Source organism: Rana temporaria, chromosome 5 (genome assembly GCF_905171775.1).
Source record: "Rana temporaria chromosome 5, aRanTem1.1, whole genome shotgun sequence".
NCBI classification, from domain to species: domain Eukaryota; kingdom Metazoa; phylum Chordata; class Amphibia; order Anura; family Ranidae; genus Rana; species Rana temporaria.
In genome coordinates this window covers 319,352,536-319,368,000 of record NC_053493.1, presented here as the reverse complement: position 1 = coordinate 319,368,000, position 15,465 = coordinate 319,352,536, and the positions used below count along the sequence as shown (strand labels likewise).

At 42.8% G+C, this 15,465-nt stretch overlaps 1 protein-coding gene across 4 annotated transcripts in view; it reads left to right on the top strand.

Moving 5' to 3' along the window:
* RB1CC1 (RB1 inducible coiled-coil 1) overlaps positions 1-15,465 on the top strand; it is a 234,092-nt gene that overhangs the window by 36,312 nt on the left and 182,315 nt on the right. For all 4 annotated transcript variants that reach the window (XM_040354194.1, XM_040354196.1, XM_040354193.1 and 1 more), the window contains exons 3-4: positions 8,418-8,544; positions 10,161-10,331. In XM_040354194.1, the coding sequence (XP_040210128.1) occupies positions 8,418-8,544; positions 10,161-10,331 (298 nt within the window). The remainder of the gene's footprint in view (positions 1-8,417; positions 8,545-10,160; positions 10,332-15,465) is intronic.

Genomic DNA, 15,465 nt, shown 5'->3' with positions numbered 1-15,465 from the left:
AGTGGGGTCTGTGATGGAGTGGGGTCTGTGATGGAGTGGGGTCTGTGATGGAGTGGGGTCTGTGATTGGGGATCTGTGTTTGTGATGGGGGTGGAGGGGCCTGTAATGGAGGGGTCTGTGGTGGGGGTCTGTGATGGAGGGAGTCTTTAAAGGGACGCGCTGTGATGGGATGGTCTGTAATGGGTTGGGGGGTCTTTGGTGGGGGACTGTGATGTAAAAGGGAGAGTTGTGCTGTGAAGGGGGGACTGAGGGCATATCCAAATAACACGCAAACTCATCTCTTTACCCACACACAGCCACAAAGGCAAGAGAATTATTGTTGGGCAGTGTATTAGAGCTTGGACGAACACACTTAGACCGAATTTTAATCGTTCAAAGAATGTCAGGTAAAACGCTCAGCCCCTCACGCATGTTCACTTCATCAAATCTGGCCCTCTTTGAAAAAAGTTTGGACACCCCTGCTCTAGAACAACTGCACTTGCAAAGTTCATTTGAGATAAGTAACTGCCCCTCAATGATAGGTTACTTTGCTCAGTCGAGTGCGCCCGAGATGACTGCCTTACCCACTTAGTGCTTTCAGTCCCAAGGGAGGAACGCGTTATAGAGTAACATATTAAAATATATCCACTCATGTAGACCCTCTGACTACAAAAAATAATGGTGAATACGTTACTTAAAAGTTAAAATTTCAGCTTCTTTATTTTGACAAATAAAACTTGACAACAACACAGCAACACTTTTTTGTACACAAGCTTAGGCCTTCTCGCTATGCGAGTGTTTGTAAATGATGGTGATCTAAGGGCCCTTTCAGACGCACGGACAAACGGTCCGTTTATTACAAGTCCGTTTACGGACTTGTAATGTATCCCTATAGGATTGCAGACGTTAGCGGATGATGCATCCGCTAACGTCCGCAACCATCCGCGTCCGCAAAGATCCGCTTTTGCGGACGGAAGAAAACCCTATTTTTCTTCCGTCCGGCGGAACGGATCGGATGAATACGGACACACGGTCCGTATTCATCCGATTCCCCATAGGGGAGAGCGGAGGAGAGATAGGGCGGTCTCTGCCCTGTGTGCGGGGACCGCCCTGTCCGCCGACAGCTCAACGGGGATTTACGGAGGAATCCCTGCTGAGCCAAACGGGCTAACGGAGCGGATCAATACGGATCCGCTCCGTGTGAAAGAGCCCTAAGGGTGAAAACCTGACCATGTTGACAAGCTGCAAAGGGGTTGAGTCAGGTGACCAGGTCACCAAAGTTGCTACAATACATCGGATAAAAGGAGGTTATCCAAAAAAAAAAAAAAAAATGCCATATGCATGTTTGCAGATTCCAGCTGTCATTTTCATGAACATCAATTTCTAGTTGCTCTGCACAAGACATTTGGATCACCTTTCCTCCACTTTATGAATATCTAGTATTGAATTATGAATAGTTCATATGGTATACTCCCATCCAAGCTTATCTTTTTTTATAAGTATCATAATGTAATCTTATTGGCCTAAAAAATTCTATAAAAAATGCTAAACATGCCTTATCACAGGAGAAGTATCCGTTTATTATTAGCAAACAAGTAGTTAATCTTCCAATAACTCTTGGAACTTTTTATATCTTTATGAAAACTGCATGACTTGCATTTTGGCAGCTCATATTTTAATTTGCAAAAGCTGCAGCAGATATAAAAGAAATGTGGCCCACCCTTATTTGAATAAATTGGACAGCACTGTTTTAAATCATCAATTTGCATCTTGTCTCTGTACTGGCTTTGTATTCGTTTTTCTGCTTCTTCTGGATAGGATTACAGCAGAACAAGAACACGCACCATTTCACCGTCCAGTATGGGGTAATTGGCAGCATTCCTAGGGACTACTTCATTGTCTGGAGCAGAGAAGCCTCTCTAGGATATGCTCCTAATATCCTGTGCTTAACATCTTTGTACTTTTTATATAGTGTTTTAATTCCAATTTGCCAGGGATAAACTTACTATGCCCTAGAGCTGGGTGAAGTATAAAATAGTGACTGGGCATGTACTAATTATTTCTGCACATTTTTTAAATATTCTGTGTGTTCATAGAGCTCTACAACACAGGGCCATGTTTTCATTATCTTTCTGGACTGGAATGTAGTGTTCTCTAAAACTTTAAATCAATGATCAGTAAGTATATTTAAATCAGTATCAGCTAAGGGATCTGCTTCATTTCTTAACTGCCATGGCCATGGGCGTCCGCTCCATAGGGCAAGGGGGGCAAATGACCCCCCCCCCCCGGGAAAATCAAGAAGGTGTTGAAGAGTCTCGCGGCTGCGGGCTGTCTGAGCAGTCCCAGGCCGGATGTCACACAGGCACAGCGAGCAGAGTGAAGCTGCCTCCCCCTCCAATGTTTATGTGTACACAGGGGGAGGGAACCTGCTGCCTGTGCCGTGCTGATGGCTGATCTGAAGTACTGAATGGGATGGGGTAGGGGGGTCCGTCTGTGCTGAGAGGGGGGGGTTTGTGCTGAATGGGGAGTCCATCTGTGCTGAATGGAGGGGTCTGTGTGGAATGGGGGGTCTGTGCTGAAGGGGGGTCCATCTGTGCTGAATGGAGGGGTCTGTGCATAATGGGGGGTCCATCTGTACTCAATGGTGGGGTCTGTGCAGAATGGGGGGGTCTGTACATTCTCTAGGCTATATTTATATGGGCATTGAGTGAAGCTGAATTATCTCAGGAGCTATTTCACACTGCCAGCTGGCCGTGTTGTCGGTAAAGCGGCATTTTACCATTGTTTTAGCTGCGCTATTCGGCCGTTAGCGGGCACTTTTAACCCCCGCTAGTGTTTGAAGAAAGGGTTAAATGCGACTGTATCGCTGCTGCCATAGTGTCCCCCCCTGAAAAAATTTCAGCGGATGCCCATGGCCATGGCTAGACCTGTAGCTAAAGCTTGAGCTGACTGACCTACCATCACTATGCTTGGTGCTTAAGGTAGAACTACAGGCAAAACTTTATTTTTCATTTTGGATAGAGCAAGGGAGGGTCAGAATTTTTTTTTAGCCATCTGTGTCCCATTGCGGAGATTTCACTTCACTTCCTTTCTCATAGCCAAAGAGGAAATCTCTGAAAATTAACCAGTTTGCAACCGCCCAGATCGTGTACTTAGTACGTGGTCCAACCTGCTCCCGCTGTGATTAGACACAGCGGGAGCTGATCTGAGGGTACCATGGACTCAATGTCCACTGGCACCTGCAGATCATTAGGCAGAGAGCCACAATGGCGATCTGTCTAGGTAAACAAGGGACAATGCCGCAAAGCAGGAACATGGATCAATGCCTTTCCCTAATAAAAGCACCTCCCACACAGTGCACATACACTGGATAAGCACAAATGTAACCCTTTGATCGCTCCTGATGTTTTAACCCCTTTCCAGACCGTGTCATTAGTACAGTGACAGTGCATATTTTTAGCACTGACCACGGTATAAGTGTCAGTGTCCCCACTATCCGCCTATTCCAGGGATCTTCAAACTATGGCCCTCCAGCTGTTGCGGAACTACACATCTCACAAGGCATTGCAAAACTATGACATTCACAGACATGACTAGGCATGATGGGAATTGTAGTTCCTGAACAACTGGAAGGCCGTAGTTTGAAGACCCCTGGCCTATCCTATAGTTTTATAGACGCTATAACTTTTGCACAAACCAATCAATATACACTTATTGGGATTTTTTGTTTTCAAAAAATATGTAGCAGAATACAATGCATTTTTTGCGCTATAAACAAAAAAACTGACAAAAAAAAATTATATATACATTTTTATTTTTTTTATTTTTGCTATAATCATATCCAATAAAAAACAATGACAACATCTAATTTCTTCACCAATTTAAGTAAATATGTATTCAGCTTCCTATTGCCTTCCTGCAATTGTCAAAAAATAAAAACCGCAAGTGATCAAATGCCACCAAAAAGAAGCTCCATTTGTGGGGAAAAAAAGATGTACATTTTGTTTGGGTACAGCGTTGCACGACCGCACAATTGTCAGTTAAAATAACGCAGTGCTGTATCGCAAAAAATACTCACAAATCTTCCGGAGGACAAGTGGTTAAGGGATTTCCTTGGAGACCCCCAGAACTACTGTAGTGTCCCCATTGGAAAATTTCCCCTTTTTTGGGGACAGCCCAAACGTTGGGATTTTCTTTTACTTTCACTTTAAATGATAATGGTAAACAGCACAAATAGAGAGGGTGATCTCCCTAATGGGGGGGGGGGGGGGGGGGGGGGGGCACAGACAGCAATAAAAATGGACAGGTGTTCTAATTCCTCACCACTCTATCCAGAACAAAAAAAATACATTTTTGCCTTTAGATATACAGTACTTTTAAAATGTGTCTATTTTGAAGAGCATCCAAAACATCCCCATTGAGGCAAATACAGTTGTAAAGTAAGCTTGGGCCCTTGTATGCTGAAGCCTGGCATTTAGGAGTACAGTTGTATTCAAAATTATTCAACCCCCACTGAAATTGATTGTTTTGCCCAGTTTGACATTGATTTTGATCATCCTGTCATCCTGCTTAAATTAAATCAAAGAGGCACGTGTAGGTCAGACAAATATAACATAACATTTATAATGAAATAACCACAAATGTATTTTCTGTGCTCACATCATTATCAGTTTTATTCAACCCCCAATTGACATTCAATCTTAGTACTTAGTACAACATCCTTTTACAGTTATAACAGCTTTTAAACTTGAAGCATAGCTTGACACAAGTGTCTTGCAGCGATCTATGGGTATCTTCGCCCATTCGTCATGGGCAAAAGCCTCCAGTTCAGTCACATTCTTAGGCTTGCGCACTGCAACTGCTTTCTTTAAGTCCCACCAGAGGTTCTCAATCGGATTTAAGTCTGGTGACTGCGATGGCCACTCCAAAATGTTCCAACCTTTAATCTGCAACCATGCTCTAGTGGACTTGGAGGTATGCTTGGGATCATTGTCCTGTTGAAAGGTCCAACGTCTCCCAAGCCTCAGGTTTGTGACAGACTGCATCACATTGTTATCCACTATCTCCTGGTACTGAAGAGAATTCATGGTACCTTCCAGACGCTGTAGCTTCCCTGTACCTGCAGAAGCAAAACAGCCCCAAAGCATGATTGACCCCCCCCGCCATGCTTCACAGTAGGCAAGGTGTTCTTTTCATCATAGGCCTTGTTCTTCCTCCTCCAAACATAGCGTTGATCCATGGGCCAAAACACTTCTAATTTTGTTTCATCAGTCCACAGAACACAATCCCAAAACGTCTGTGGTTTGTCCACATGATTTTTGCATACTGCAGTCGACTCTTCTTATTCTTTGGAGACAGCAAGGGGGTGCGCCTGGGAGTTCTGGCATGGAGGCCTTCATTACGCAGTGTGCGCCGTATTGTCTGAGCAGAAACTTCAGTACCCACATCTGACAAATCTTTTCTCAGTTCCTCAGCAGTCACACAGGGACTTTTCTCCACTCTACGCCTCAGGTAGCGCACAGCAGTCGAAGTCAGCATCTTCTTTCTGCCACGACCAGGTAGCGTTTCAACAGTGCCCTTTGGCTTGAATTTGCGAATGATGCTTCCTATGGTGTCTCTTGGTATGTTAAACATCTTTGCAATCACCTCTTCTCTTGTCTTCCCGGACCATTCTCTTGACTTCACCATGTTTGTAACCACACCAGTAAATGTCTAGAAGGAGCTGAGTATCACAGTCATTTTAAAGCTGCCTAATTGGTGCTTATTAGGCTTTATTGCTGCTCCCTGACATCCACGGGTGTTTTCAATACCTGATTGAAAACACTTCAATGAACCTCTGTTCTTCAGAGTGGTAGTCTTTAAGGGGTTGAATAATTGTGTAAATGAAGAATTCACAAAATAAACATTTACTACTGTATTACAAAACCAATTGATGTCATTTTAGTTGCATATGGTTCTTTAAGAAGTCCTTGTAGGATTTCATTCTGAATACAATTACAAATGTACACTAAATTCCCTAAAACCATTTACAGCATTGGGGGGTTGAATAATTTTGAACACAACTGTATATACAATGTATCACTGTACCCTCAGAAACATGAGTGTAATGGACAGAATAATTCATACCAGATCACAGACCCCCTTCCTTTCTCCAGATCTACTGGTTGACTAACTGTAAACATAAGATGAGTCGCCCTGTTCATACGCTTTGATCTCATCTAAATTGGGGACCCCATTGGTCTTCCACTTTTTGGGGTGACGATGGATTGACAGGTTAGGAAATCTGCCACAGTTGTTTGTTCTTTCCAAAAAGATGGCTCTGGCTTATTATTCCTCCCTTGTAAAACACTTGGCTCGTGCATGCAGAAACCACTGCCCTCACAACATGTCTGGGTAGCCTAGTGCTGCTGAAGTCAACTCATCCTGTGAGTGTAACCTACAGTAAGGTGATACTAAAGTCTAGTTCTTTTTTTATTTTTTATAAAAATAACAAACATGTCATAGTTACCTGCTCTGTGCAGTGGTTTTGCACAGAGCAACCCAGATCACTCCTGGCCCCTCCCTCCTGTTGAGTGCTCCCACAGCAAGCAGATTGTTATGGGGGCACCCGAGCTGAGCTCCCTATGTCCATTCAGATATGGAGCCGCAGCCTGGCCCTGCCCCCTATTTCTCCTGATTGGCTCATTGACTTTGACAGCAGCGGGAGCCAATGACATTTCCCTGCTGTCTCAGCCAATGAGGAAGGAGAGTCCCAGGCAGCCGAGTCTCTCGTGCACATCCCTTGATCAAGATGGGGCTCAGGTAAGTATTAGGGGGGCTGCTGCACACACAAGGTTTTTTTTTTTATGACGGAGGCCACTGTGCTCATTGGGACCTTCAGTGCTGCAGAAATGTTTCTGTACCCTTCCCCCGATCTGTGATTTTTGCGATTTTGCAGTTTTTGCGATTCGGCACTGCGTCGATTTAACTGACAATTGCGCAGTCGTGCGACTTGGCTCACAAACAAAATTGGCGTCCTTTTTTTCCCTCAAATAGACCTTTCTTTTTGTGGTATTTGATCACCTCTGCGGTTTTTATTTTTTGCGCTATAAACAAAAATAGAGCGACAATTTTGAAAAAAAACAAAACTATTTTTTACTTTTTGCTATAATAAATATCCCCCAAAAATATATAAAAAAACGTTTTTTTTTCCTCAGTTTAGGCCGATACATATGCTTCTACATATTTTTGGTAAAAAAAAAATCGCAATAAGCGTTTATTGATTGGTTTGCGCAAAAGTTATAGCGTTTACAGAATAGGGGATAGTTTTATGGCATTTTTATTAATGTTTTTTTTTTAGTAGTAATGGCGGCGATCAGCAATTTTTTTTTCGTGACTGCGATATTATGGCGGACACATAGGACACTTTTGACACCTTTTTGGGACCATTGTCATTTTCACAGCGAAAAGTGCTATAACAATGCACTGATTTCTGTAAAAATTACAATGGCAGTGAAGGGGTTAACCACTAGGGGGCACTAAGGGGTTAAGTGTGCTCTAAGGGAGTTATTACTGTAGGGGGGTGTGGCTGTAGGTGTGACGTCACTGATCGTCGTTCATTATATCAGGGAACAGACGATCAGTGACACAGCCAGACAGAAGAATGGGGAAGGTGTGTTTACACCTCTCCCCGTTCTTCAGCTCCTGTGACCCGATCGTGGGACACCGGCGGCGATCGGATCCGCGAGTCCCGCGGGCGCGGTCACCAAGCTTCGGACGAGTAGCAAACAGGTAAGTCGCCTTTAAGAGCCCAGCCGTGCCATTCTGCCGACGTATATCGGCGTTAGGCGGTCTTTAAGTGGTTAAAGACATTTTTTTTTCCGTTTTGGATAGATTGGAGAGGGATTAGAACACCTGTTAGTTTTTATTGATGTCTGTGCCCCTGTAACAGAGATTCACTCTCTCTATTAGTCCTCTTTATTGTTTTCATCAAAAGTGAAATAAAATCCCAAATTTTTGGTTGACACCCCCTAAAAGAAGGGAAATCTTCAAATGATGGCACTAGTTCTGGTGACACCCCGGATTCTCTCACTTTGGAAGGGCTTTTCAATTTTAAATTTCTGTTTTGGCTATGAGATAGGAAGTGAAGCGAAATCTCTGAATGAGACACAGATGACCGAAAAAAAAAAAAAATAAGGGGGTTATAACCCTCCCTGAAAAAAAAAAAAAAAAAGAAGCTTTGCCTTTAGTTCCACTTTAAGGTTCAGTTTGCTGAAATATAATTTTTTAGCTCTGACTGAGACTTTTGTGTAATGTTGCTATTGCTTTGCACTCTCCCGTGAAGGATTATTTATTATGTGATTAAAAAAAAATGTAATAAGCCAATTTTAATTGATCTTTTTTCATGCAGACTGCTTTTACATGTTAACAATTTGTTTTTCCTTTTTCTATGTGTTTAGGGTGACTGACCTTAAGCATGCCATTCAGACTAAGTACAAGATTGCTGTTCAGCACCAGATCCTTGTAGTAAATGGAGGCGAATGTATGGCACCAGACAGGAGGGTCTGTAGTTACAGCGCTGGTACTGTGAGTATTAATCCAGCATATTGAAATTCTTCTCAAAGAATAAATACACTTTAAAAATAAATAAACTTATCCAGCCTGCTTAGCCTTTTAATGTAAAGTATCCAACCCCCCTTGCAGCAGTTGCTTACTTACTTGAATCTGAAAGCTGCATCCTTCCACAGTGTTTGGATTCTGTGGTTGAAAATTACTGTATTTATTGGCGTATAACACTAACTTTTTTACCCTGAAAATAGAGGGTAAACTGTGCCTGCGTGTTATACGCAGGGGGCTGTGGAACGTTTTATTTCCCTGAAACTTCCCTCTGTAAGTTAGGGTGCGGGTTATACGCCTGTGCGTGTTATACGCCGATAAATACGTTACATATGTACAGTAGGTCCTTATTTATTCAATGGAGCCGTCTCCTGGGCAAATTTAGCCTGCTTTGGGAGATGACCCCATGAAGTGGATGAGTTAACTTAATCTGAAAGTTCACATTTTCCTTTAAAGCAGGGGGCTCAACATTTTCTAAACAAAGGGCCAGTCTACTGTCTGTCAGACCTTATGGGGGGGAGGTGAACGGTGGCCAGCGGGAATAGAACAATTTTCTGGCACGAGTGGGAGTAGACAGCGCCCACCTTTGATATTAGGGGGAGGAATAGGGCTCCCGCCCCGAAGATGCTGCTTGCAGGACTTGTTTTCTTGTCCTGCAAGCGCACGGCCCCGGTGTGAAGGCTTGAGAGACGCTTTACAGGTGCTATTTTTAGCGCTAAAACGCTTGAAAAGCGCCCCAGTGTGAAAGGGGTCTTGTAACGTAGGGTGTTTCTTTAGGTTTCATGCACACTGGACGTTCTAATAATGTCGGTAGCTTTGCAGTAAGTTTTTTAGCATTAGCGTTTTTTTTTTTTCAATGGGATCAAAAATTTTAACCGCTGGTGAGCCTTTTTTTTTTTGTTTAGCGGCGTTAGAGTGTTTTTACAGCTGAAAAACTCCTCTCAGAATCACAAATCTGTACACACGTTCGGATTTTCCAATGGTAATTGTGTGACGGCAGGCTGTTGTCAGAAAATCCGACCGTTTGTATGCTCCATCAGACAATTGTTGTCAGTTTTTCCGCCATTAAATGTGGGATAGCATGCTTTAAAATGGTCCGCCAACAAATGTGTGGTGTTGGATTATCCGATTGTGTGTACACAAGTCCTTTGGACAAAACTCCAAAGTACAAACACGCATGCTCAGAAGCAATGCTAACTATAACACAACATTAGCAGAAGTTGTCCAAAGGGTGGCGCTAAAGAGCCGAAAACCACATAGTTTTGTGTTTGTTGGCAGACAATTCTTTGCCGTTTGTATGCAATACAGGTTCACGGCCAACTCCCTTCGGACAAAAGTACTACACGTTGTCCGCAGAAAATGCGATTGTGTGTATGAGGCTATAGGATAACATGCTGGAGAGTTTATTGACTGTAGAAAAAAATGTCTGAAGCCAAAAATAGCAGCTGTAAAAATGTCCTGTGTGCATTTGGCCTTTAATGTATTTTTTTTGACTACTGCTCTGGTCTTGCTTATATCTTGAAACCAAAATTACCAAATCGGTTGTTGTATGTTTGTGATCTGACTTGTTTTTATTTTCTCTGCAGGACACAAATCCAATATTCCTGTTCAATAAAGAGATGATATTGTGTGAGCGTCCTCCGGTTATTCCCAGAACAACATTTTCAGCAGAGAATGAAATGGAGCTAAAGGTTGAAGAGTCGCTCATGATGCCTGCAGTCTTTCACACCGTCGCCTCTAGGACGCAGCTTGCAGTGGTGGGAAATTTAAAGCTTTTTTTTTACAAAACATAGCAATGGTGTTACATTCTGATGACAAAGTGTTTGGAATGTTACCTCTGTCCCCAAAGGACAAGAATATTCTATTCACTTTTTTTAGGTGGTTTGTGCAGTTCCCACGTTATAGCACTGCATGACCACAAACCTTGGGACAGCCATTGCTGACCAATGACTGCAGGGTTAATGAAACTTCATATGGTTGATTATTGAGTGAGAATTGTGGGTCTTCAGCTGTCAGTTGCCATGAAAAGTACGATCATTTGTGGATCGGTAGTATATATTTTCCATTTCATTAATATGCAACAGAGAAATTGTCCATTTATTAATGGAATACAACGCCTCCATCTAGCTTTGTCTTCAGAAGGATGTCTTTGTTTAGGTATTATCCAGGGCTAGAACCTACAGCATGGACTGAAATGCTGGCTCAGAGAATACACAAATATGTAAATGCTGGAGCCTGCACAGTTCTTGACTCTTTTCACAAATGTACCCTCTTACCTTGTTGCAAAGCTACAATATTGCACTGCAGAAGCGGATACTGAGGAATTGCTTCATCCAGTCTGCAGCAGATTCATCTCATCCTAGGCAAAGTCAATTTACTGGCTACTATAGCCTGATTTTTTATGGTGCAGTTTTTTTTTTTTTTAAAGTACTGTATATTGTGACTTACTGAAAGGTGAACTTTAAATAGGAATTCCACCTGAGTGGATGAGGTGGGGCGGTGACATCTCGGTCTCCACCAGGTACAGTCAGATAATGCTTTAGGCCACTTTCACACTTGTACGACTTCAAAGTCGTGCGACTTTGCCGTGATTTCGAGCGATTTTGCCACAGTACTACTTTGCCACAACTTTAGCATTAACCAATGAAATCATACATGGTGTGAGGTAATTCCTTTTCCTGCCATAGTTGTTTCCAGTTCCTGTTTGCTTCCTGGTTGTTGTGGTGTGTTGTGACAGAAAATGTTTGCTACTCAGTATATTGCCACAGCAGTTGTCATTGCTGCTGCAGCAGTAGCAGTGCATGAGGAAGAAGAGGAGGAGAAGAGGAGGACAAGAACATCTTTTTTTTTTTTGGGCTGTTTGGAGCCTGAGGGAATGGCCAGGAAGAAAAATTGCTTGGGAGGGGCTACTATGTTTGAAAGGATTGGGTGGGACAAGGTTTAAAAAGCTCCTTGTGCTTACAAAGTTGTACTGAAATCGTGTCGATATTATTTAGGTACGATTTGCATGCTACTTGAGGGTTTAACATTGAGGTCTATGGACATCAACTCGCATGAAGGTTGGACCAAAGTAGTGCAGGGACTACTTTGAAGTATGAATGGAAGTCATTGAAAATCATGGAGAATGACTTGTCATGCGATTTTGCAGTCCAGTCCAGTCATATGAGTGTGAAAGGGGACTAAGAGTAAAACCTTGGATTGTGAGTAACTTGGTCTGTGAGGGTTTTACAAGACAGGCATAAACGAACTTGATAAACGAACAATGTCTTGATATAAGAGTAGTGTCATGTCACAACTGAGTATAAGCCCCTGTTCACACCTAGGCGTATATACGCCTGTAGTGCGACGCCGCAGCAGCCCCCGAGATGCTGGAGGGATGATTTCACATTGCCCTCTATGGAGATGGTTCACATCTCCACGCCGAACGCCATACGCCTGCCGCCTGAAAACAAGTCCCGGACCTTTTTTTCAGGCGGCGTTCGGCATAGGAGATGTGAACCATCTCCATAGAGGGGGTAAGGCTGCATTCACAATCGCAGCGTTTTGTCTCCGCAAATCGCGGTACAAAACGCCGCAATTTGTCGCTGCAATTCGCGGGACAAAACGCCGCGATTTTGTACGCCAAGGTGTGAATGCAGCATAAAAGAGAAGAGAGGCGCCTCTAAGTGTAGCAATATAGTTACATTTAATGAAGGTACAACATTTAGCAACTCACATGGTTAATGACTAAAACGGGTACATTTAAAGTGATTGTAAAGTCTCTCCCCCCCCCCCCCCCCCTATAAAAATAGCAAACATGTTATACATAACTGCCCTGTTGCAGTGGATTTGCACAGAGCAGCCTGGATTCTCCTCTTCTCGGGTCCCTCTTCTGTGCCCCTCCCTCCTGTTCAGTGCCCCCACAGCAATCGGCTTGCTATGGGGACAAATGTGTTAAGTTTAAGACTCTCGCGCCTCCACGTGAACTAAAATATGTGTAATGGCGACTGCAGCTCAAGTGTAAACAAGTGCAACAAAGTATGGAATAAATAAGTAACGATAAGCGCAACTACCTGTATATAAATAAAATAATGAATAAATGAAACGTGTATATGAACAATAATCCAATCTAGTCCAATGATGTAAAGAGAGTGCAACAGTGCAATACGTGCATGTGGAATGATTCCTAAAGTAATAGTGTACCTTCGTGTTAGTGAACACACAATCTTCTATAAATCTTCTATTAAAAGGTTCTCCCAGGTTTCAGTGCTCTCAGAGTGCTTACCTCACTCCTGATAAAATACGCCTTTATTTTATCTCCTGGCTTTCCTTGGTATCCGATCCTAGCCGTATTCCACTTCCAACAGCTCCACTAACTATACCAAAAAGGTCTCGGAGATGCTATAGATGTCCGTATGGTTCCGTGGGTAAGTGTCTCAGCATGAGGATAAAAGCATATACAAATAGCCTCCCATAGCATGATATTGTTCTCAAAAAATGGGAATTTTATTAAAAATAAAATGCTCTTACAAAGAAGTAGAGGATCGTAGGCAAAAAGATAATATTTACGTTTGCGTTCCACGTCACTTCCGTTCTTCGGGTATATCCGGCCCTTACTGTTACTCCACGTCACGTGGCTTCCTCTGATGAAGATGTATAGAAGATTGTGTGTTCACTAACACGAAGATACACCATTACTTAGGATCGGATACCAAGGAAAGCCAGGAGATAAAATAAAGGCGTATTTTATCAGGAGTGAGGTAAGCACTCTGAGAGCACTGAAACCTGGGAGAACCTTTTAATAGAAGATGTATAGAAGATTGTGTGTTCACTAACACAAAGATACACTATTACTTTAGGAATCATTCCACATGCACTTATTGCACTTTATTTGCACTGTTGCACTCTCTTTACATCATTGGACTAGATTGGATTATTGTTTATATACACGTTTGGAATTTTATTATTTTATTTATATACAGGTAGTTGCGCTTATCATTATTTATTCCTTGCTATGGGGACACCCATTCAGGCACAGAGCCCCGCCCCTCCCCCTCACTCCCCTGATTGACTCCCGCTGCTGTCAAAGTCAATAAACCAATAGCGCCGCTGCTATGTCTCAGCCAATCAGGAAGGAGAATCTCGGGGTGGCTGAGACACTTGTGGACATTGCTGGACAGAGAAGGACCTCAGGTAAGTCTTTGAAGGGATGATGGGGAGGGGCTGCTGCACACAAAAGGCTTTTTATTTTAATGCATTTTTTATGCATTGAGATAAAAAAACTGCCTTTACAACCCCTTTAAATATACAGGCATCCGGGGTAAAGCTGTCCACATAGACCGTCCTCCTCACCACCATCAACATCATCCCTTAAACGCTGCACTCCACGAGCATTTAAGCATCACTTTCAGATTGATTTACTGCAGACTGACAGCGGTGGGAGCCGGTGGTGAGGAGGATGGTCTATGTCAGTGATGGCAAACCTCGGCACCCCAGATGTTTTGGAACTACATTTCCCATGATGCTCAACTACACTGCAGAGTGCACGAGCATCATGGGAAATGTAGTTCCAAAACATCTGGGGTGCCAAGGTTCGCCATCACTGGTCTATGTGGATCGCTTTACCCCTGATGCCTATATACTTAGATGTGCCTCTTTTAGTCATCAACCATGTGAGTTGCTAAATGTTGTACCTTCATTAAATGTAACCATATTGCTACACTTGGAGGCGCCTCTCTTCTCTTTTATACTCTCTAGCTCCTGCTGGATTTTGCTTCTAACCCCCTTGTGGAGGCTTCCATTTGTCAATGAAAATGTCATCATCACATTGCTATAATCTTTTTATATGGATTGAAGGACTTATGAATAAATGGTTGTGGAATGAATCATCTGAGCTTCCATTATTTCTTATGGGGAAATTCACTTTGACATACGAGTGCTTTGGATTACAAGCACATTTCTGAACAAATTATGTTTGCAATCCAAGGTTTTACTGTACATTGAAATCATTCTCTGGTTGCCATCTGTGCTGAGCAACCGATCTTCCATGTTCAGAATGTGGCATGCCCACCGCTCGGGACCTGGAAGCAAGTGGAGATCACTGGAGTAGTGCTGTCTACTTCAGTGATTTCTAGCTTCCAGTGGAATCGGCCAAGTAAAGTATATACTATTAAGTATTGGTCTAATACTATGTATAAACTATCCATACCTGGAATTCCTCTTTAACCCCTTCCTGCCGATGTAACACATGAATGTGTCCCCACTGGGCTTTTTTTCTGTGGAGCTGCATATACAGTGCCTTGCGAAAGTATTCGGGCCCCCTTGAACTTTGCGACCTTTTACCACATTTCAGGCTTCAAACATAAAACTGTATTTTTTTTTTGAAGAATCAACAACAAGTGGGACACAATCATGAAGTGGAACGCAATTTATTGGATATTTTTAAACTTTTTTAGCAAATAAAAAACTGAAAAATTGGGCGTGCAAAATTATTCAGCCCCTTTACTTTCAGTGCAGCAAACTCTCTCCAGAAGTTCAGTGAGGATCTCTGAATGATCCAATGTTGACCTAAATGACTAATGATGATAAATAGAATCCACCTGTGTGTAATCAAGTCTCCGTATAAATGCACCTGCACTGCCATAGTCTCAGAGGTCCGTTTTAAAGAGCAGAGAGCATCATGAAGAACAAGGAACACACCAGGCAGGTCCGAGATACTGTTGTGGAGAAGTTTAAAGCCGGATTTGGATACAAAAAGATTTCCCAAGCTTTAAACATCCCAAGGAGCACTGTGCAAGCGATAATATTGAAATGGAAGGAGTATCAGACCACTGCAAATCTACGAAGACCTGGCCGTCCCTCTAAACTTTCAGCTCATACAAGGAGAAGACAATCAGTCGTATACTGCACACA